The sequence below is a fragment of the Rattus rattus genome, chromosome 4 (genome assembly GCF_011064425.1).
Source record: "Rattus rattus isolate New Zealand chromosome 4, Rrattus_CSIRO_v1, whole genome shotgun sequence".
NCBI classification, from domain to species: domain Eukaryota; kingdom Metazoa; phylum Chordata; class Mammalia; order Rodentia; family Muridae; genus Rattus; species Rattus rattus.
In genome coordinates this window covers 112,689,560-112,712,538 of record NC_046157.1, presented here as the reverse complement: position 1 = coordinate 112,712,538, position 22,979 = coordinate 112,689,560, and the positions used below count along the sequence as shown (strand labels likewise).

Here is a 22,979-nt window from a genome sequence, read left to right as displayed (position 1 = left end):
CATAACCACATGCTACTATGTCTGCCATGTCTGGAGATAAGGTTACCTTTGACTACAGCAGTGTTGTCCTGGGCAAACCAATGAAAGGGTTCAGAAATAAAGTCCAGCACTTAGATGGTGGAGGCCAGCCTGGGCTACAGTGAGCTTCAGACCAACCAAGCTGACCTTGCTTTTAAAACAAACAAAATAAAACCTCCACTTGACACACCCCCTCGTGTGTGTGTGTGTGTGTGTGTGTGTGTGTGTGTGTGTGTGTGTGTGTGTGTGTGTAGAGAGAGAGAGGAGAGGGAGAGGGAGAGGGAGAGGGAGAGGGAGGGAGAGGGAGAGGGAGAGGAGAGAGAGAGAGAGAGAGAGAGAGAGAGAGATCAGATTACAAATCTGACATTTGAATCAAAAGAAAAGAGTCTATTCACTGAGAGGTATTGGACTAACCAGGCTAGCCCACATCACTGCAAGTCTTTATATCAGAAAGTCACAAGTCTAGTCTGTATTTAGCCACTGAGCCATCTCTTAGCCCACCCTACCCCACCCCTTTTTTTGGAAACAGGGTCTCCATTTGTACCTCATGGTAGCCTGAAACTTTGTAGCTTAGGCTTAAATTCACTGCAATTCTCCTGCCTACAAGCTTAATTTTAAATACAAATATAATAAATACAAATTAACCCAAGGGAATGCAAATTTTGTTGGGTTTGAAAAATTTACCTATCAGTCCGTTGCTTAATTTGGCAGTGCTAGGGTAAACTACATACAGGAGGTGGTGTTGTTTCGGTTTATCAGATGGTTATTCTGCCTTAAAAGAACTAGTCACTACTGATAGGAGTTTAAATATTTTCTTCAGGACCATGGCAGCATATATAAAAATGTTCAATGTGCAAGACCTTGGACTCAGCCCTTCCTCCCACTCCTAGGAAGTGACTTACTATTAAGGAAATAACCATATAGTGTACAAGGTATAGCCAGGAAGAGCCAACCTATTTGTAACACAGAATTGCAGCGGCTATAAAGGATGACTCAGGCCTAAGTTTATTGGAGGAGCCAGTGATTCACGGAATGTGAAGAACAAAACAAAACAAATAAAAGTTATAAACATTACAGAAGCCGAGTGTGGTGACGCATGCCTGTAACTTCAGCACTCAGGAGGCTGGGGCAGGAGGATCACCACAAGTTCAAGTCCAGGCTGGACTGTAGGGTAAGTCTCATGTCAGGCTGGAAGACATAGTGAGACTGGCTCAGACCAACCAACAAGGGCAGCAAGGAGAAGCAGCACAGAGAAAGTGACCATTGTGCTTCACCGTGCAGAAGCTGCACTGTACCAGAAGGCAGAGACAGGAGGATCTCCATGATTTCAAAGCTAGCCTCATCTACACATTCAGTCATAGGCCAGCTGAGGTGGCACAGGGAGACTCTGTCTCAAAAACCCAACCATACAAAAAGAAATACTGCCTGCCCCTTTCTGAGCCTTTTCTCTTTTAACCCTCAGCCAGGGTCCCAGAGTTCCACCCACTCGGGCCACTGATACACACCAGCCTCTTTCCTGTCCATGCTGACATCAATGGTGAAGCTAATGTGGTCTCCACATCCCCCAATCAGCAGGAGTCCCGGCTTCACCCTTCCCATCAATTACCAGGGCGGCCTTGCTGGTTCATTCCTCTAGCATAGCTAAATACAAGGAATGCTCAGGAAGCCAGCAACTCAGTAGGCACCACCAATGGGCAGCATGAGTAAGGATGTTGTTTTTAATTTAATTATTCATTTAGTCATTTTATTTAGTCTATTTATTTTTAATTAATTAATTAATTTTTTAAAAGATTTATTTATTATATAAGTTACACTTGTAGCTGTCTTCAGACACACCAGAAGAGGGCATCGGATCTCATTACAGATGGTTGTGAGCCACCATGTGGTTGCTGGGATTTGAACTCAGGACCTCTGGAAGAGCAGTCAGTGCTCTTAACCGCTGAGCCATCTCTCCAGCCCTAATTAATTAATTTTATGAGATGTCTCATTATGCAGTCCTAGCTGGCCTAGAACTCAAGCGATTGTCCTGCCTCTACCTCCCAAGTGATGGGATTAAAATTGTGCATCACTATGCCTGTCTTAGATATGTTTTTAATCTTTTTGTTGTTGTTGTTGTTGTTTTTTTTTCTTTTGAGACAGGGTTTCTCTGTATAGTCCTGGCTGTCCTGAAACTTGCTTGGTAGACCAGACTGGCCTGGAACTCACCTCTGCTTCCCGAGTGCTGGGATTAAAGGTGTGTGCCACCATGCCAGGCTATGTATTTTAATCTTTAGAAAACATTTATTGATTTTTATTTTATGTACATGGGTGTTCTGTGTGCATGCATCTCTGTACATGTTCCTGTATGCATCAATAGGTACTATGTGCGTCCAATGCCCTGAATCCCACAAGAGGGCATCAGACCCATTGAGCTGCATTACAGGCAGTTGTGAGCTGTCCTGTGGGTGCTCAGATCCAAACCAGGTGCTAGGCAAGGGCAAGGACTCTTAACTGCTGAGTCATCTCTCCAGCCCCAGGTTTTTGTTTAAAGGACATAAATGACAAAGGGAAAACCAATGGAGCAAAAGACAAAGAAGACAGAAATGTTGACTGATGACAACCTCAAGGAGAAGAGAGAGAGTGAGTGGCCTCTGTGACCCACTTGCCAAAAACAGAGATGGGAACCAGGTGGTAACAGGGCTTCCTGGAGACTGCACAGCCCACAGATCGCAGGGCCAGGCCTACCTGGAACCTGTCAGTACCAGTTCTGTTTACACTTAGGTCCGAGTCCAAAATAAGTAAATTTCTCTTTTGTTTGCACATACCCCGACTGTGGAGCCTGCCCAGATCTGCCTGCTCATGGGAGGGGTCTGTACATTCTACTCCCTCTCCAGCCCAAGAGGGAGCACGCACAGGGGTGTCCTGCACTTTAAGCCAGATAAATACTCATCAAGCAGAGATCTAAGGTGCTGTGCCTCCTGGAAGGTAATGGCAGGCTCTGAGGGAACACGACTAGAAAGGCCATGGGCTGGGGCTGCTAAGACAGCTCAGGGCTTAAGAGTAGTGTCTGCATTTCCAGAGGTTCAATTCCCACCAACCACAAGGTGGCTCATGACCATCTACACTGGGACCTGATGCCCTCTTCTGGCATGCAGGTGTGCATGAAGATAGAACACTCATAAATAAGTAATCAGCAATAAATAATCAATAAATAATACTTACACATAAATAAGTAGAACAGACTTCTAGGTATTGCCATTAACCATGGCCCCTACCAGGGGTGTACTGTGTGTCTTGAGAGCCACCAGATTTTGTTTTGTTTAGATTATTGTACATTAATAACTGTTAGGAAAACAAATTTAAGTATGGTGACTTCATCTTTACTTCTTTAAATGTTATGGTGAGATGGCTCAGTGGGTAGAAGGGCTCACACTGAGTCTGATCTCTTGGCTACGTGGTAGAAGGAGAGAACCAGTTGCCACAAGTTGTCCTTTGACCTACTCCCCCACACACACACACACAACAGGGCACAATCTCGAATGTGTGCATATAAACATAATAAATAAATAAATAAATACATACATACATATATACATACACACATACATAAATGTAATGGAATTGTTCTTAATTGTTTTATGAAATGTACTATTAAAATAGTACCTGTACATATATAATACCTGAGAGAGCAGAGGTATAAACGAAAACCACCTCTTTGGAATAGGGTGTCCATTAGAAACTTGGAAATCCCTGTGGCATAACCCTGTGGTCTCAGTTCTTCAGGAGGCTGATGGCTAGGATGAACAACAAAGTGGGGTCTGTTGTCCAAAAGGAATAAGACTGGGGCTGTAAGATGACGTAGCAGATAAAGCACTTGTCACCAACTTGAGTTCAATCCCCATCTGTTCACACTCTCTCACACACACTCTCTCTCTCAATACAATTTGATTGAAAGAAATCAGAGCCCCATAAAGATGGCCATGCCTCAGTTTCCCCTTTGCACAGCAGACACCACATGGTGTCACCACCACACCCTTAGGACGACCTTCTCCCCAGAAGTCAGTCTGTCTGTCCCCACAGTCATTACTGAGAAGGGTCCCAGGAAGTGCAGCTTTGTCTCCTACTACAGACCTCGACCTTGAGCTTCACCTCGAGCTTCACCGCCACATCCAGGGTCATTCTGCAAGGACCAGCTGTGTGCTCCTGCATCCCAACCCTCAGCTCCAGGGCAGAGCTGTTGACAAAGAAGGAACTGGGACCGGGGGCCGCCCTCCCAGTCCAGGGACATGCTCACCCGCGCCTTTCATTTTCTGTGTCGTTCATTATGGGAAATATTAAACACATGCAAAAGTGGAGGGAATGACATAATCACAGCCTCTTCTTAACTACGTAACCGCCCTCGGCCGGTCTCCTTCCCTCTCTCTGCTCCACTCACTTCGCTGGATTTTTTTTTTTTTTTTTAAGTAAGCCTGGGCTTTATCTGTAAACGTCTATAAAATTATACCTACAGATATCTAGATATCTAATATTTCAATTTGTATCTCAAAAGGACTTTCCGGAGACAGAGTTTTGCCCAGGCTGGCCTCAAATTTGCTATCCATCTTGCCTATTGCTGTGATAAAGACCAGACAAACAAAGCAACTTGAAAAGGAAAGGGTCTCTTCCGCGTTCACAGCCCAAGCCACAACACCCCACCGAGGACAGTCAAGATGGAGACTCAGGGCAGGAACCAAGTGGAGGCCGGGGCAGTGCTGCCTCCTGGCTTCTCCTCATGGCTAGCTCAGCTTATTTTATACATCCAGGATACCTGCTCAGGGATGGCCCCACCGCCATGGGCTGAGCCCTCTCCCATCAATGAAGAAGAGGCCCACAGGCCAGCCTGTGAGTGAACCTAATGGAGGTCTTCTCTCAGTTGAGGTTCCCGTTCCTCAGATGACTCTGGCTTCAGTCAAGTTGACACAAACTAACCAGCTCCCCTGCTTCTCACCTCTGACTACTTGTACAAGGAGGCTTTTCTTTTTTAGGATGGGGTTTCAAGGAGCCAGGCTGACCTCAAATTTTCTATGCAGCTGAGGATAACGTGGGATTTCTGATCTCCCTGCCCCTGCCTCTTGAGGTCAAAAGCGAAGGCTTCAGGTATGCAAGGCAAACACTCTACCAACTAACATACACTGCCAACCCCCACATGTCCTGTTAGGAGTAAACAGTGATAGTGCTGTACGTGCATCTACAGACACATAAACACATACACACATGCATATACATACATGTACACATGTGTGTATGTATATATATGCATGCATGGTAATAATATACACATATATAAATATATATATTTCATTTTTAAAATACCCCCACTCCCCCCCACAAAACTACAGTTAGCTGTAGTTATCCTGAAAAGGTAGGTGTATATATCTGTGGTTTTGAGACAGGGTCTCTACACGGTCCTAGCTGTCCTGCAACTAACTATGCAGACCAGACTGGCCTCAAACTCAGAGACCCATCATCTATGCCACCTGAGAGCTGGGATTAAAGATGTGTGTGTGTGCCACCACTCCTGGATGTGCAGATATATATCCAGGAATGTTCCCCATTTCTCCTTGATGTTGGTAACAAAAGGAAGTGAGGAAAGTAAGAACGTTTACAGACCCGCCTTGCTGGAGCACAGTTTAACAGAAAACCACAATGCCAAGCATTTCGTGCCTTGGATTTAGTCCCTAGCACTTGGAATACACCTACCTTTCCAGAATAACTATAGCTAGCTGCAATTTTTGGGGAGTGGGGATATTTTAAAATGGATATAAGAATGTGTAGCGTGATGCCACAGACCTGCACCCCAGCACCGGGGAAGCAGGTGCAGAAGAATCATGAGTTCTGGGACAAGCGGAAGGAATAGCAGAGTGGGTTTGGTCTCCAAGACGAAACCTCTGTCTGCACAGGTGACAAGCCACAGTACCTCCACCCTCTGGGTCAGATGCCCACATACGGGGCTTTGTTTGTTACTTTTAAAATACTTTGCATTCTTTTTATTTCCTGTGTCATTACGTTTTTATTGAGCCAGATGTGAATCTGAGATACATAAAATCTCTAAACACCTCCCCCACCCCAAAGTCCCTTTTTCAGGGCTGGGTACGGCATACAGTGCCACATGCCTCTTAGCCCAGCATTCTGCCACTGAGCTGGTCTCATAATATTTCATTAGGCATATGTATACACAGTGCTCTTCAACTGTGCCCTCCCCTTTGATAGCACATGGAAACTCTGTGTGTGTGTGTGTGTGTGTGTGTGTGTGTGTGTGTGTGTGTGTGTACGTGCGCATGCACATGTGTAAAACTCTCTATATCTCCTGTATTTAAGATAGGTGTCCAGGACAGGTTCTTTAGATGTTTCTGAAATTATCTAATATAGACGCAGTTCAGATCTAAGGTATCTAGGTAGGATGGATAGGGACAGTTAGAAGGACTCATACGAGACTTAAGGATCCAAAGCCAGGCACAAGGACAAAAACACAGACCTTGCCCCACTGGTCACAAAGAGAGAAGAGTCTGGGTGTGCAGCCCAGGCGCTGACCAGGCTGAGAACCTGGTGTGTGGGTGCAGGCTCTCTGCACAGGAAGAGCGCAGAGTCAGGGGCTCTCAGGGATCCAGAAGTACTGGAGGAGGCACCGCCAGCCTCCTTCTGGGCTCATCCCTTCCCAGCACTGACCTGTCCCAGCAGCATCCAGCCAGGAGCCCCTTCCCCCTTCCCCTTCCTGCCTCTGCCTCTTTGCCTCAGGAGGTCCTTGTTCTTCAAACCCCGCGGGCAGCTGCCATAGATATGTCGGTAGGTCATACGTCAGACCACAGTGGGTGAACACGCTGTGCATGCTAGCCATAAATATCTAATAGGAAATTCTGCTAAAGGCTCTGCTGAAATCCAAGCACATTCTATCCTGTGACCGACGTTCCACTGCATGAGCCTAGTAATTCTACCCCATTACACATTAATGAAAAGAAAGTTAGCAATTTTTCCCCTTAGTGAACTCCAGTGGGTTCCTGGTAGTCATATACCAGTTCCAAATTGTTTACAAACTATTAAAATTATTCTAGATCTTGATAGACAAACCTGAAGAGGGAGAAAAACGACAGCAACCGCAGCATAGGTGATGTAAGAGGCCAGTACTTGAGCAGGGAGAGAGACCAGAGGACAAGAGGATTATCTGATATGTTCAAACTTGCTCACCTAAAGTGAGATATTAATTACAAGAGGGGGAAAGACTTAATTATTAAACAATTATTTTTTCCTGCTATTAAAAGAGCCGATGGCATCTTTATAATCGCAGGAAAAACAATTACAGCTCCATCTCTCATGAATGTAAGTGCCAACATTCCCAGAAAAGATGTTAGCAAATTAAATCTAGTGATGTTAAAGGGGAGCAATAAATCAAGAATATGACAGGTCAGCTCCAGTCATGCAGCATTTGAATTAACGTGGGAAAAACATCAGTATCTCAGATGAAAAGGGGTTAATCATTGGCTTATATCACCAGGTAAAAAGGGGTTGCCGTGCAAACCTAGGAGCCTGCGTTCAATTCCTAGAACCCACGGAAAGGTAGAAGGACAGCTGTCCACTAACCTGAGAGAGAGAGAGAGAGAGAGAGAGAGAGAGAGAGAGAGAGAATGAATTTAACTGCTCAGGGAAGAATGTCTCTGATAAAGGAGGTCTACAAAGTTAAAAGAAGCAACATTACAAGTAACAACTGTTAGGGGGCTGGAGAGATGGCTTAGCGGTTAAGAGCACTGACTGCTCTTCCAGAGGTCCTGAGTTCAATTCCCAACAACCACATGGTGGCTCACAACCATCTGTAATGAGATTTGATGCCCTCTTCTGCTCTTCTGGTGTGTCTGAAGACAGCTACAATGTACTCATATACATAAAATAAATAAATCTTTTAAAAAAACAAATGACAGTTGTTATTCCTCCCATCCTGAGTCCCACCCCTCATGTTAGTCCAGCATCCTGAGTCCAGCATGCCAGGCAAGCACCACACTGCCGAGCTACTCCCCAGCCCTCCATGGTCAGCTTTGAAAACTTCCCCAAGACAAGAATGGGGTGAGGACACTAGGAGCTGTGACATCCCAACCACTGAAACAAAGCAAAACAAGACGAAGAGCGGGAAAGGTTTAGCAGTGAAGGAACAAACTGCCACCGCTCACAGATGGGAACTGCACAAACCCTGAGAGTTTGGAATGAGAATCACTATGCTGACTCGGTTTATAGCAAGGTCAACAATAAAGGCTAATTCTATTTCTCTACACTTGCATGTAGGCTAAAAGGTTTATCTGGTGTTTGACCCTGGTTCCCTAGTTCTCAGCACAGGGCTTCAGAAGCCCAAATGTCTTTGCCCCAATAAAGAAGCACCTTGGGGAACTCCCAGACAGCTCCAGGCACTAGTCACCAGAAGAGCAAACTTGCTAACTAAGCCAGCTTTGGGACTTTGCACTGCCAGTCTCCAGGATGGGGAACTGGGACAGACTTTCATCCAACCATGCCTACATACTGTAGCCCTGATACAAGTGGGTGGGGCTTCCAGGCTGGTGACCACACTGCTGCCCCAGGAGGGAAGGCGCCTAGACTCCACAGGCACAGACCCTTTTTGGTCTATATGCCTTCTTCCTTCAACGTGATACTGCAATTCTACAAGTTGCACTTCCCTAATTCTTTGGAGTTGTTCTAGCGTACTGGCAGGGCTGGGAAAGACCTCCCAGTCTTGTATAAGCAGAAGAGCTTTTGTCTTGTGTGCATGAGACTACAGGTTCAACCTCCAATCCCCGGCACCAAAAAATAAAATCAGTGAACTCAAGTGAATCCACAGGAAACCCTAAACTTCTCACAAGCTGTTCAGGAGTGCGCAGGGAGTAAGGCCCCGCCTGTGTTCCCACAATCTATAGGCAAACTACAGCTCCATGAAACGTTCCAGGTGAGGAGCTATGCACTAGCGCGCGCGTGCGCGCACACACACACACACACACACACACACACACACACACACACACACATATTCTTACACAAGGTGCTGAAGTCATCAAAAGCTTTGAAGCACTGACTGGGGGTGGGCAGATATTGGTCTTCGAAATGAGCTGAACAGCTCTATTGTACAACATGGTGACTGTAGTTACTAACAATGCAAGACTAAATGTTCTTGCCACACACATACACACAAAAATGTTAATTACATGAGGGAATCCATATGATAATTAGTTTGATGTAGTCACTGTACAGTGTGTACACATATCAAAACCTGTTAAAATGGCAGTGATGGCACACACCTGAAATCCTAGCACCCGGGGAGACTGAGGTCAATGAGAAATCAGTTGAGGGTCAGCCGAGGATACTTAGTGAAACTGCTCCCCTTCCTGCCCCCAATAGTGGGGAAAGCCAGGCAGAGTGGCACATGCCTTTAATCCCAGCATTCAGGAGGCAGAGGCAGATGGGTCTCTATGAGTTCAAGTCCATTCATGGTCTACAGAGTAAGTTCCAGGACAGTCGGGTTTACAAAGAAACCTTAACTTACAAAAAGGAAGAAAGGAAGGAAGGAGGGAGGGAGGAAGGAAGGGAGGGGAGAAGAAAGAAAGGAAGGACCAAAGGCAGGGAAAAGTATCGGAAAGACAAAGAAAGAAGAAGGAAGGAAGGAAGGAAGGAAGGAAGGAAGGAAGGAAGGAAGGAAGGAAGGGTGTTCAACTAGAGGGCTCTAAACCTGTGAGTGTGGAGACCTGAGTTCAGTCCTGGATGCAGAAGGTGAAGTAGAAAACTTACCTTCTAAAGTGACCTTCTAACCTCAACAAACGCTAAAGCCCAGGCAGGTCTTGAACTTGCAATCCTCCTGCCTCAGCCTGTCGCTAGGGTAACGGTCCGAGGCCACCCTTCCACCTCCCTCACTGTCACTCTCCCACCACAATCTCTAAGTCAATAACTGAAGTGACACCACCCAGTGCTCAGCAGGGCAGCCTCTGGAGCCATCCGCACGGGGCGTGGAGACACAGGCCTGCTGAGCCTCAGCCCGTCCAAGGAGTAGATCAGTATTCCGTAAGTGTCAGTATCCAGACGTCTCCTTTAAGCTCTCTGCTTGCCCCCTCTTTTACTTCATTTATTATTATTTTATGCTATGTTTCTTCACTTATTTGGGGTGTGATTGTACCAGTTTCCTTTGGAGGTCAGAAGACAAACCAGTTCTCTCCTTCCATCATGTGTGCCTCGACTAAACTCAGTCACCGTGCCTAGCAACAAGTACCTTCACCCAAAGGGGCAGCGGCCATCTTGCCAGCCCCTCTGTTTTTCAGAAGGCAGCCACTTCTCAAAGGACTGGGCTGGAAGCCACGGTCTGCTTATGCCATAGTTCCCAGGCAGCAGCACTTGCATGCTCCCTCACCCTTCTTGCTTGGACACTTCTAAGAAAGGCATTCTGTTTCTGTTTGCTTGTCTGTTTTTTCCAGGACAGGGTCTCTCCGTGTAGGCCAAGTTAGCCTTCAACTCTCCAATCCCTTGTCTCTGCCTCCCTAAGTGTTACTAGGACACAGTTGTGTATCATTGTGAGATAAACGTTTTGGGCACAGTGGTTCACACCGATGATTGCAGCACTCAGACAGATCCCTGAGGCAGGAAGATTGCCATGAATATGTCGGTTTTACACAGTGAGCTCTACATCTGCTGTGACTGGTACGAGAGGCCACGTTCCTCCTGCCTGACTAGCCTGCCTATGCCCTCGTACTTGGGGAATGGGTGTACCAGCAATTAAGATGGGACTCAACATTTCCCAGTTAGCAGGGGGAATGTACAGGCCTAGGGTGCTCAAGGCCCTGAGTCAGGAGTAGAGAGGAAAGGCAAAATGGCTCAGAGGGTACAAGACACTTGACACGAGGCATGATAAACTGATTTCCATCCTGGGGACCCGCATGGTAGACGGGGAGAAACAATCCCCAGAAGTCGTCCTCTGACAGCAGCCCCATCATGGCACACACACAGATGCACATACATATGGACACATAAACACACAAACACGGGGTTGGGGATTTAGCTCAGTGGTAGAGTGCTTGCCTAGCAAGCACAAGGCCCTGGGTTCAGTCCCCAGCTCCGAAAAAAAGAAAAGAAGAAAACAAAAACAAAAACAAAAACACACAAACACACAAAGAGAATATCCTGTTTTCAGTTCTCGCCCAGATATTATTTCCTTTCTGCTCAGCTTGCGATTTACAAATAAGAGAATATTGGACTTTTTGCAGATGGCTTTCTAATAGGCTTTTAAAAAACTGAGTGACTTGCTTTTTACAGAAACTAAGTTCTTTTTTTTTTAATTTATTTTAATCGTGTGCGTGTGCGTGTGCGTGTGCGTGTGCGTGTACATGTGTGGTGATGGGCATCGGACCCTAGGGGTGGAGTTCCAGGTGACTGAACTGGCAAACATAAGTGCTGGAAACCTGCCTTGAGTCCTCTGGGAGAGCAGTGACTGCTCTTGGTCAATGAACCATCTCTATCCTATAGTGGACTTTTGGCTGAGCTCAATACATTTATAACTTTAAAAAAAGGCAGGTGCCACGCTGAAGAGCGGGGCCGACTGTCATGCATAAGAGCTGCTGTGGTCACCAGCTGCTGTCACTGCCAACTCGGGCACCTTCTGGACAATAGGAACGGTAACAGTTAACATAGCTAATGTTTACTACACAGTGACATAGTACTGGGCACAGAGCTAAATGCCTTGCATGCCTGACCTCCTTCAGTCCCCACATCAACCTGGAGGTGGACACAGTCACCAGCGTGGATGGGCAGATTCATGGCCACTAAGGGAATTTTTCTGAGTTCAAGAGTAAGGTCACCATTCTAAACAAATCACAAAACAAACTGGCTGTACGTGGGTTATTTACTTATTTTTCAGACTCGCTTTAACTCTTGGGAAAGCTGGAGAAGAAAGACTTAAGCTGGGAATAGGTCTGTGGGTTACAGTGCCTGTGCATACAAGTGTGTGTGTGAGCGTTCAAGTACCAGGGCATGGCCCTGCCTGTGCACACAGATAGGGGTGTGTGTGTGTGTGTGTGTGTGTGTGTGTGTGTGTGTGTGTGTGTGTGTGTGTACATGCATGTGTGTTCACAACTATGCAAATGCAAAGCTGGGGTAGGGGGATGTGTGTGGACATGTGAATGAGCCTCCCTACCTATGTAGGGGTCACATATGTGTGCTTGTCTGGGGTAGGGAAGGGATCCTCCTTCTAAGGAGGCTCCAGGTGCCTGCAGGCCAAAGACTACACATTCCAGAGAGCCCAGGGAACCAGTCTTTCTAGAGCCCTGCCCAGGTCACAGTAGATCAGGCCTGCAGCAGGAAAGCGACTCTGATGGTAAGCTCTGGGGAATGTCCCAGCCCCACCGAGTTTAACCCCTGAACCAAAGGGTGGCACTGCACATTGGGCCTCTCTGGGCTCCACTTCCTCCAGACCCATGTGGGGCAAAACAAGACTGAGAATGCAGGACAAGAAGAAGTCATTTCTTACCTAAGAAGAATCAACCTAGGGTTGGGAATTTAGCTCAGTGGTAGAGCGCTTGCCTAGGAAGTGAAAGGCCCTGGGTTCGGTCCCCAGCTCCAAAAAAAAGAACCAAAAAAAAAAAAAAAAGAACCAACCTAGGCTGTGTTCCAAAAGCTGGGCATAAAACTGCCGACAGTAATGTTAATGTCAAAGATCTAGGGCGGCTCCAGGCAGAGCACACGAATGGAGAATAAAAATGGTTTTCGTTGTGTTTTGTTTCAGACGGAGTCGCGCGATGCAGCTCTGGCTGGACTGAAATCTGAGATCTGCCCACTGCTGTCCCGTTTGTTGCCAGGGTGGCAGACTTGTGCCACTGTGGACATGATTTTGATACTGCTGTTTGTTGTGAGAAGTTTTAAAAACTGTGACAATGCTAAGCCTCAATCTCCCTCCCTTTCTCCCCACCACCCTAGGCTTAAACTCACTATCTTCCTACCTCAGCTGACAGACGTGAATGCTAGGATTTCAGTATGCCCCAGTGTGCCCTACTGTGAAAGTGAAATTCTAAAAAAGCTGTCACAACGCATCAGAATATTCCAAGGAGTTCCCTCTCGGTCACACGCTGGTAGTTTGGTTTGGCTTAGACTTTTTGTTATCTTTGCTGAAGTTCTGGCAGTGAGATGCCTGCTTTTTTATGGCTATAAAAAAAAAAAAAATAATGACCAGCAATAAAAGTACAAGAAAAAAGAAAACGGCAAATAAATAAAACAGGAGTACAAAGAAGCAATCCAGACTTCAGTCTACAGAAGAGGCTGCAAGCTTTTCGCAACAGGACATCTTGGCATGCTCAGCTGTGAGGACAGGGACAACTATGGTCCAGGACAGCTGCGACCCGTGCAGGCATACAGGATGGAGGCTGGTTGAAATGGCAGCGGGGCCTAGGGTCGTGGTGGGTAAGTGGGGGAGCTTGGGTAACCCTCACATCCTCAGAGAAATTCAGAGTGTCTGTAAGCCCACAAGAAATGTTGAGAGAGTAGTGGTCTGAGGGCAAGCAAGGGCAGCCTGCCCTTCTCATGGGCTGGATAAAGGAACCAGTGGGTCCTGCCAACGCCAGGCATGAGACAGCGGCATAGGAACCTGGCCTGCTCCCCTCCGATTCATACTTCCCAGGACGTGCGCGCGGCCTTTCTGTAACCAACATCGAGTGCAGGCTAAGCACAGTCTCCGTCAGCAGACTGGAGCTGGCAGGGAAGTCACTCTCAGGGCACGACAGGATTCCTTCTGTTCAAAGATGTCTTTGTGGCTCTGTCTAGAGGATGGTAGGAGCAGGGACACAGAGAAAACAGTGATCTGCACTTCAAAGCCCAAAGGGCTGAAAAGCAGTGCCAAGAGGCACAGGTTCTCTTACCCACGAAGGACCAGTGAAGTCATTTCCTATCTGTCTAAGCTGTCCCAAGAAGTGTGTGAATTAGTGACCCCCTGTGAAGAGCCCACAGAAAGGTCCTCTTGCTTCACTGCTTCTTTCTCCAGACTTCTAGTGACAAGACAGCCTCCTCTCCGAGGTCCCCTCCCTTCATCCCCTGCCCCCATTGGGTGCTGTTCTGTGACCTTGTGTTCTCGGTCCTCATCTGTTTCCGGGTTAAACTTTGTTCAGTGACCCTTATCCTGACCTGTGGTGTCAGGAAACCATTAGAGCTGGACGCTTTCAATTAAAAAATGAGCCTTTTGCAAAGCCAATGCTGGAATGCTAAGAAGCTCTTATTAGGGCCTAGACGTAAGCAACACACCCTGGCACACCCACAACTGGTTTAAGGGAGGTCTATGCACACTAGGTTCCCGGGATCACTGCGCCCCGGCTCCTCGGAGGGAACCAGCCTGCAGGTGGCGAGGTGCCAGCCTGCTCGAGAGTTTTGCCCCCTACTCACAGCACAGTGGCAGAAAGAAAGGAGGCAGCCGCCTGGCTGGCAAAAGGCTATGTCAGCTGCCCACACTTTGGGACCGATGCCCTATGTCCAGAGTGACATTCACACACAGATGGCAACCGTCACTCTCAGGTGCGGCTCCTCAAGATCAAATCACTGACTGATGAGGGGCTGATGGACATCAGCTGAGCAACTGTCCCTGCGCTGTCCCTGAGCCCCTGGCTTAGATGTCCCAGGCTTCTCCTTGCGCAGAGCCCAGTATGGTCCTTGACACCTTTTCACCTTCTTCATGAGCCTGGCAGTGACGGTGCCCAGCCCGACCCTGGCCTTCCTCCTGGGCCCCATGTGAGCATGTCACCTGCACAGGTGCTTGGCCACTGAGTGGGACCCTGTCAGAAACGAAGACTATTAGGCGTGGTGAGTCCTGCCTATAATCCCAGCACCTAGAAGGTTGAGGCAGGAGGATCCTTGTGAGTTTAAGGTCAGTGGCTGGCTACAATGTAAGACACAGTCTCAAGAAAACAAAACCAGTCCAGTGAGATGCTGGGCTAAAAGCATTTGGTCCCTAGAACCAACAGCAGAATGAAAGAACTCCTAAAAATTTCAGTGCTCTTGTAAAGGCTAAGGGAAGTGGCATATTTCAAGGGCTTTGCTGGATCTTTCACCCCCAAACACACATGCACACACACAAAATGGCTTTAGAAGGGAAATGTTAATTTTCAATAAAAAGGCTGGGTGACTGAAGCAAATGTGAGAAGCTCTAATGTTTACGGTGCTAAGCAAAGGAGCAACAGAGGGTGAGATTTTTTATTTCCTTTTGCTCCATTCTCACCAAACTGACGATTCTCCTTCTCCTACCACAGTTAAATCACATTGTGATCCCCAAATCACAAGCCAGACACCTCAGACATTGACGTTTGTGCCCGCCTGCCCTACCTGTGTTTGTACAACCAAGCCTTGGTCTCACGCCTGTCTCCCTGACAGACTGTGAGCTCTGTGAATAGATGCCTTGAAGAGTCTGACTCTCCACAGCCAGCGCTGTGTCTGACACGCAGTGCTGCAAAACATTAAATGCTTATTGAACAAACGCCTGAACAGGTAGCTGTGTCGGGGAGCAGGAGACATTACTGTCGGTATGTCACATGGCAGGAACTGAGGGTGAATGCGAAACTCAGGCAGTGTTTTTTTTCTTGACTTTATAGTTGTTCTGGGAATAAATTAAGTAGATGGGAAAATATGACGTGGCACAGGCAGGAATATGGGAGGGATTTTTTTTTTTAACACAAAAATATTTCTAGCTTGCTTTCTTCTCCAAATTACACCCTGCTAACTTGCTGGGAGGAGTACTAACGGGTTCAAGGTCACGTCATAGGTCAGTGACCAAGCTGGGTAGAATGTAACCCCAGTTCTGGCTGGGTGGAGTGTTTATATCCGTCAATATACAGTGGTCCAGAGGGTTATAAGGTGGGTGGGGAGAGATAAGATGGTTAAAGATGAGCTAAGGCCTGGCAAGGGCAGGACTCCCCAGGAAGGGGCACAGAAGGGCTAGAAGGTGGGCTCGAGGTTGGGGTGGGGGGAGGCGTCATCCATGACTCTGCCTTAGCATTTGCAAAAGCATCTAAGGGGAAGTCAGATGTAAAGTGGCCTAGGAGTCACTGGGCTTTCTTGTTTCAGGATTCCCAGCTGTGACAAGCCCACTCCCAACACCCAGTACTGCAAACAGTTTTAGGCGAGGTTCCAGCAGAAGGGCCAAGGTTCAAACTCCATGAATCTGGGTGGCCTCGATTAATGGCATGTCTTCATGCCACACAGAGTCTTACTCCTGAGAGTCCCTAGAGCACCTGCAAGCCTGTCCTGAACGTGGCAAGAGGGTTCAAAAGCATCTACTGTTAACTGTCTTGAGGTAGGAACCAGGATTCTCTACCTTAATCCTAGGGGAGTTCAGCTCCCCACACCCGCACATGTGCTGTGCAGGGCATTTTGTGATCCACCTTAATGAGGGAGGCTGTGTAAAACCTCCCACGGCCAAAGACGGCTCACTAGCAGGCAAAGGGACACAACTGGCAATGGGCCTTGAGTGTTACACTCAGACAGTCCCAAACTCTCTATGCCTGGAATCAAGATACACACACACACCACTTCTCCTGGTGCAGACGGAGATGCCGGAGATGCCACAGTACTTCCCTTAGCCTTGTCATAAAATTCCGAAGCTTCTAGAACAGCAATAATGTTCTCCCAAATCCGACAAGTCCTTCATTCACTTATTCATTCACTAGGTAAAATTTTATTGAGGCCTTACTATGTGCCAAGGGCCATACCAGAGCTATCCATACAACCGCCAGGGCACGGAGCCTGCCCTTTGGATCTTATATCGTACTGGGTGGAGATGAGGGCTTGGCAAACCACTAAGCCCCTGAGCTGAGGAGGAGAACGGAGCACAGAGGTGGAGGATTGGGAAAGTCGAGAGAGATGTTGGGGTGACAGGCTTAAGTGGGGTGACCGCAAGGCCTTCCAGAGGCAAGGCCGAGGAGGTGAGTTAGGGGAAGGAAGCCACACTAACTTTCTTGGACAACAGCTGGGGCAAAGGCCCCAGAGCTGGGAGTGTCGAGGTGTGTTTGAGGAACAGAAAGCCTGGCAGACAATCATCCATTCATTTGTTCAGCTAACGCTCACGGAGGCCCCATCTGTTGGCCAGGCCTGCAGCGGTGAAAATCAGTAAGGCGGGGCCCCATGCTCAAGGAACTTAACAAAGCTGGGGAGTGGGGAATTAAAGAACCTGGTTTAAAAAAGTTACAGATGCAGACTTGGGGCGCACACCTACAGTCCGGTACAGCCTCAGCTACAGAATAAGAAAGCTGACTCAAGCCAAACCAAACCTCAACAAGACAGACAAGACAGAAAGTCTTCAGTCAGGCGGGCTTCTGGCAGAGTGAGGTCTAGAGCCATCATACAATTTGGGGGTGAAAGATCCAGCAAAGACCCTGAAATACGCCACTCCGTCTGGCACAACGCTGGCACTGCTGAACTGTACTTGTTCCTGGTTAGTAACAAAAATAAAAGAGCCTTCCAGACACTAATCTTGAAAAGAAAAATCTTAGAAGCTGTAAGTATACACTAGGTGTGTGTCAGCTGTCCTGGCAGCCTCGGGATAGGGGTGGGCACCATGGAAAGACCCAGAAAAGCCCACACAGCAGGGGGCAACAGCAAGACACCTCTGAGGAAATTTACAAAATTAAGACTGGTCTCCTAAGTCCTCCAGACATCAGCAAGGAGGCATACATGGCCCAGGGTCTGTTCATAAGGAGTGACCACTGTGTCACACTGTCATCTCCTGACCACAGGGTAGATTGCTCCTGCTTTTCCATGAACTGCTTGGGATCCACACTCTAAGGCCTGGACTCAGGCCACAAGACTCTGTCAAGGAAAGTCTGGTGGATGGACCAGACTGTGGGGATAGGGCTCAGCTCAGGACAACTCTGGCCTACGAGATGTCAGCTCTGTTTTTCCAGCTCAAGGAAGGACACTTCTTCACAGGACAGAGCAGAGTCTAAAGTCGCCTTGCTCAGACCCAGTACGCTCCCATGAAACAGAGGTCAGCCCTGCTGGTCAAGAGCTGGACATCAGAGGTTGGGGATTTAGCTCAGTGGTACAGCGCTTGCCTAGAAAGGCCCTGGGTTCGATCCTCAGCTCCGGGGGGGCGAAGAACTGGACATCAAATTAAGCCAATTCATATTAGTTGGATCCAGATCTAACCAAACTGATGGGGAGGTACTGGTAGGTATATCTGTCACCAGAAAACCACCTCAGACCACAGAGGCAGGTAAGGAGGAAGCTGTCATGGGAATCCTCATGAAGTTCCCAAAGAAGCCACTGCACGGAAACTTTCAGGTCCTTCAGCTGCAAGATGGAGGGAGGAGACACACTCCCCACTGCTCCTACTCAGAGCGAAACAGGCTCCTGGGTCTACAGCACTAACTCTCCTTCCATGCCATCCAGACTAACTCCTGTCCTGGTCACCATCCTCAAGGTGCCCTTGGCTCTGATGCTGAAGATCTCTGTAGAAAACGTAAAAGGGACAGTTGCCAACCTGCCTCCTTGGCCGTGACCCTGACCCAAGTGCACCTTTGAGGATCAAACCTGGTAAGGCCATCTCTCCTGATCCCATTTCAAGCCTGTCCACCACCTTCCGGATTCGGAAATGACCCCGGGCTTATCACAACTAGTGTTCAAATGTGGTTCCCGGGTCAGCTGAGCCTTTGCCAGAAACAGCTCTGTGTACAGGAGGAAGGTTGGGACCAGGACTGTGAAGCGAAGTCATATGAGCTTCAGGGTCTCCTCTACAGAGTTCCCTTTCTTCCTCCTCACCTCCTTCACCCTAGGAGAGTTTTACTCTAGAGCTGCCTTGTTTACAGCCACTTTTGAGGGTTTCGGGGCAGAAGAGGGAGGAAGTCTTTGCTGGTGTGTGCCCTGAGCTTGGAGGCAAGGGAGTAGACCCTCTTAAGTGCCTACTTATGGGGGAGCTAGCCAAGCACACACACACACACACACACACACACACACACACACACAAACACACACACACACACACTCACAGCAAACACACACCACCTGAAGACTGGGAGTGGGGGGGGGGACTATGTTTGACTCTTGGGAAAGATGGAGCAGTAACCAAAGCTCTCCCTCCATGCTTCTGCTAAACAGCAGAAACTGTGGGAGTTCCGAATTGGGAGCCCAGGAGAGACCTCCCAATTTTGCTTGTGGGCTGGAGGGTGAGTGATGATACTACCCTGCCACAAAATCTAGAGCTCCAAACCTGGGGCAAACTGGGAGAAAGTGTGAAAATATCCAAGCAGTCCCCTGGTGGTCATGGGTCAGAAGAGCCAGGAGATCCACTAGAACCACAAAACAATCCTCGCAAGAGCGGTGCGACCCAGTCCCAAGTCACTTCATCAGTCAAGATTCCCCTCAAATGTTTCCCCCTGTGACAACATCCTCAGCTCCCAGACTACTTCCCCTCACCACCCTTTACGTCTCCACGAGGCCTGGTGGCTGCTTTTCAGCCATGAGCCTTACCCTGTATCCCTCCTGCAGCTCCAGACAAGTGTGTCTCCTTCAGCTTGGATTCAACTAAACACAGAGCACAGTGAGAGCTGCTTCTGCTGCGCCTGTGATAACGTTCACCCCAGAGGTACAGGAAACATGGACAGAGGGACCCAGAGTCAATTGCACAAACAGAAGAGTGAAACAGAAGACAGAGAGCACGCAGGAGATGCTTCAGGGGAAGTGGTGGGGGGAGATATCAAAAGGACATTTAACCAGGAGCCACCCCAGTCCTTACCCTTCTTGAATTCCTCCAGCATGGCATCCAGCTTGGTGTCATGAAAAACAAAATGGACCGGGTGGTTGTAGAAGCGAGTGATCGTCTTGAGTGGGGTGCAGTCATCTGGGTCAACAAAAGCCAGGTCTTTGACGTAAAGGATATCTACGATATTGGACTGCTCATCTTCAAACACGGGAATGCGAGTATAGCCACTCTCCATAATCTCCGACATGGTGTTGAAGTCCAGAATGGCATCACTGCGGATCATGAAGCAGTCGTGTAGCTGGGTCATGATATCCTCCACAGTTTTGGTCCTTAGTTCCAGAGCACCCTGGATCATGTTTAACTCCTCCTTCACCAGGTCATTATAGGGCTCTGTCACCTTCAACATCTCCATCAGTTTCTCCCGATTGTAAACAGTGCGAATCTCCTGACCCAAGACGAAGTCCAGGAGTTTGCTAATGGGGAAACTCAGGGGGAAAGTGAGTAACATAAAGATTTTGGTGAGAACAATAGTGTTGGCACCCACAGCCAGCCCATGCCTGGAGCACAGGGCTTGAGGTAAGATCTCCCCAAAGATGACAATGCCAATGGTGGAGGAGGCCACTGCCATGATGCCAGAACCGATGAGGTTGTCTAGAAGGATGGTGAGGGAGGTGTTGACTAGCACATTCCCCAGGAGCAGCGAGCAGAGCAGGTAGTTGCCCTTGCGCCTGATGGGCTCTATCTTGCGAGCGTACCTTCTCTCCTTCTCAGTTCCACAGTTCTGCACGATGCGCAGCTCCATCGGGTCCAGGGCCATAAGCCCCAAGTTGAGGCCAGAAAAGATGCCCGACAGCACCAACAGCACCAAAACAAGAAGGATGTGCAGCCAGAGCGGCAGAAACCTCCCATGCTCCTCCACCATGAAGAGCAGGGAGTCCTTGTCCGTCCATTTGAGCCAGGGCCCGTCGGCCCGGGTCCGGGTGCACAGCGCGTACAGCTTCATGTTCTCACTCCTCCGCAGGAACTTGGTAATCACCACTAGCATCCCCGACGTGTTCCCGCGGCTCACGTTGACCAGCCGCTGGACCACTAAGTCCTTGGTGAGCTCCAGGCAGTTGGTGGAGTTGTGGACCGTCTCGGCGTCGTCCACCTCGGTGAAGGAGATCAGGTTGCTGGAGATCTCGCCCAGTCTGTGGCCGTAGAGCCTCAAGTTCACCGTGCTGCCCTCGGACACGAAGATGATGCCATCCGGGTTCATCCCGCACGACTTGTTGCAGCTCGCCAGCCTCATGCCTAGGATCACGCTCTGCTGGGGGCTGCTCTGGCCGCTGGCCGCCCGCGTCCATAGCAGCAGCAGCAGCGCGGCCAGGAGGAGGCGCCCTCGGGCCGGCCAGCCGTCCCGCCGCCCGCCCCCGCCCCCCGGCGCCATGTTGCTCCAGCCCCGCCGCTGCCCGCGCCCGCCGCGCGCCTCACTCAACGCCGCCGCTCCTGCCCTCCTGCCGCCCCCGCCGCCGCGCCAACTGCCCCAGCCGAGGGCCTGACGTCAGACCGCGCCCCGCCCGCCCCGCCCCGCCGCCCCACGCCCCTTATTTGCATGCGAGGTCCCGCCCCTACCCAGGGCTCGCGCGCCGGGCTTAAGGAGGTCTGAGCGCTTAAGGTGGAACGGCGCGAGGCGAGCGCGGGAGCCTGCGGCGGGGGTGCGCCCAGCCCAGCCTCCGCGCGCCGCCTGGCTTCTCCCGAGCTCCTCCTTAGGGAGCCCGGCTCCCAGGCCTCACGCGCTGGCTGCTTCCGGGTCCCCTGCGCTCTGTAGCTCCGTTCTAGGGCGGGTGTGCTTCTCCACAAGCACGGCGAGAAAAATGCATGCCATTTCCTGGTTTAGAAAAAGAAAAGGGAACCTGAGGGCTCAGGCTGGCATTACAGCCTCCTCACTTCTGGTATTTTTGCTGGCCTTGACCCAAGACCAGAAATAGATTGTCTCTGCCCCCGAAGTCCCCCAGCCCACTGCTCGCTTCTGTCTGGAGACCACCAGCCCCCTAAGGTGCTGAGGATTCAGGTTCTGAGCTAGGTTTTTCACCTGTCATTTCTATTTAGGGATGTTTTCATTGAATATGTATACTTGCAGACTCTAACAATAAGGCAACGAACACGCCAAAATTCTTGCACACCTTAGTTTACAGCCTAGCATCAGAAAAATGGCAATAAACAAGTATAGCTATACGGGGCGGGGGGGTGGTGGTGGCGGGAGGGGGAGCTCAATAAACAAACACATACAGGAACAGTTATTGAATCCTTCTGGCCACGTGAAGTATTTTATATCTTACAGATTTGAACCTAGGCACAAATCCTAGGCCTTTCAGATCTCCACCGTTAATCCTAGTTCCTGTCTGTAAGAATGACTATTGAGACAAGATCTTACATAGCCCAATATGGCTTTGAACTCTTCAAATCTAAAGCTACCGTGAACTCCCCGATCCTCCATCCATAGACTCCCATGTGCAGGGTTTACAGGCATGCACCACCATGCCTGGGTTGATTTGATTGTTCAGTTATGGGTTCAGTTTTTAATTTGACAGCAGGAAGAGTGATAACACAGCATCACCTGGCTAAGCAAGTGAGAACAATTGGCTTACACATCGAACATGACACGACAACTCTCTGTGAATAGTCTTTGCCTGTGTAGTAATAGTCATTGCTGCCTGCTCTTTCAGAACCATACCCTTAACCCCAAATTGTGGTGACTGGCCAGCTGAGGCAGCTGCTTGTGGAAATGAACGGAGAGGTGTGGCTGCTGTTCTAGCCTTGAGATCACTGCTTCCTGGTCAGCCCTACTTGGATGTCATCCGGCAGGCAGCTATGAACTCAGTGTGTGGGGATGACCACAGCCATCCACCCACAGCTGTCCACCTGTGAAGGGCAGGACGTGGATGACAAACATCCTTACCTCAGTTTCAGGAGCTAAGCTAAGCACGGGGCCTGGGTTGACCCCTAGGTCTCCCAGCAAGGCTTCTGCTGGCCCCAGAGACACAGAAAGCCCTTCTCCATCTCCCTGTACAAACCCCTGTGTTTATTTTTACTTTGGTACACAGTCTGCCAATAAAAGCAGCAATCAATACCAGCAGCAAAAAGCCCAAACAGAAAGGAACACTCATGCAGTGTTGTGGGGGAAGTTCGGTAGCAGAGGCCTGACTTAATGCTCTGGCATCGCAGCTGGTGGGTTCTGTAAACAGACAGCTGGAGGAAGTTCCTTGTGAGGAGGTACCTCCCC

General features: G+C 49.1%; 1 protein-coding gene across 1 annotated transcript in view; it reads right to left on the bottom strand.

Annotated features, from left to right (window-relative positions):
• Cnnm4 (cyclin and CBS domain divalent metal cation transport mediator 4) overlaps nucleotides 1-21,175 on the bottom strand; it is a 39,962-nt gene extending 18,787 nt beyond the window's left edge. Inside the window, exon 1 of the mRNA XM_032900933.1 lies at nucleotides 19,748-21,175. Within this exon, the coding sequence (XP_032756824.1) occupies nucleotides 19,748-21,143 (1,396 nt within the window). The 5' untranslated portion in view covers nucleotides 21,144-21,175. The remainder of the gene's footprint in view (nucleotides 1-19,747) is intronic.
• Between the last annotated feature and the right edge of the window lie 1,804 nt (nucleotides 21,176-22,979).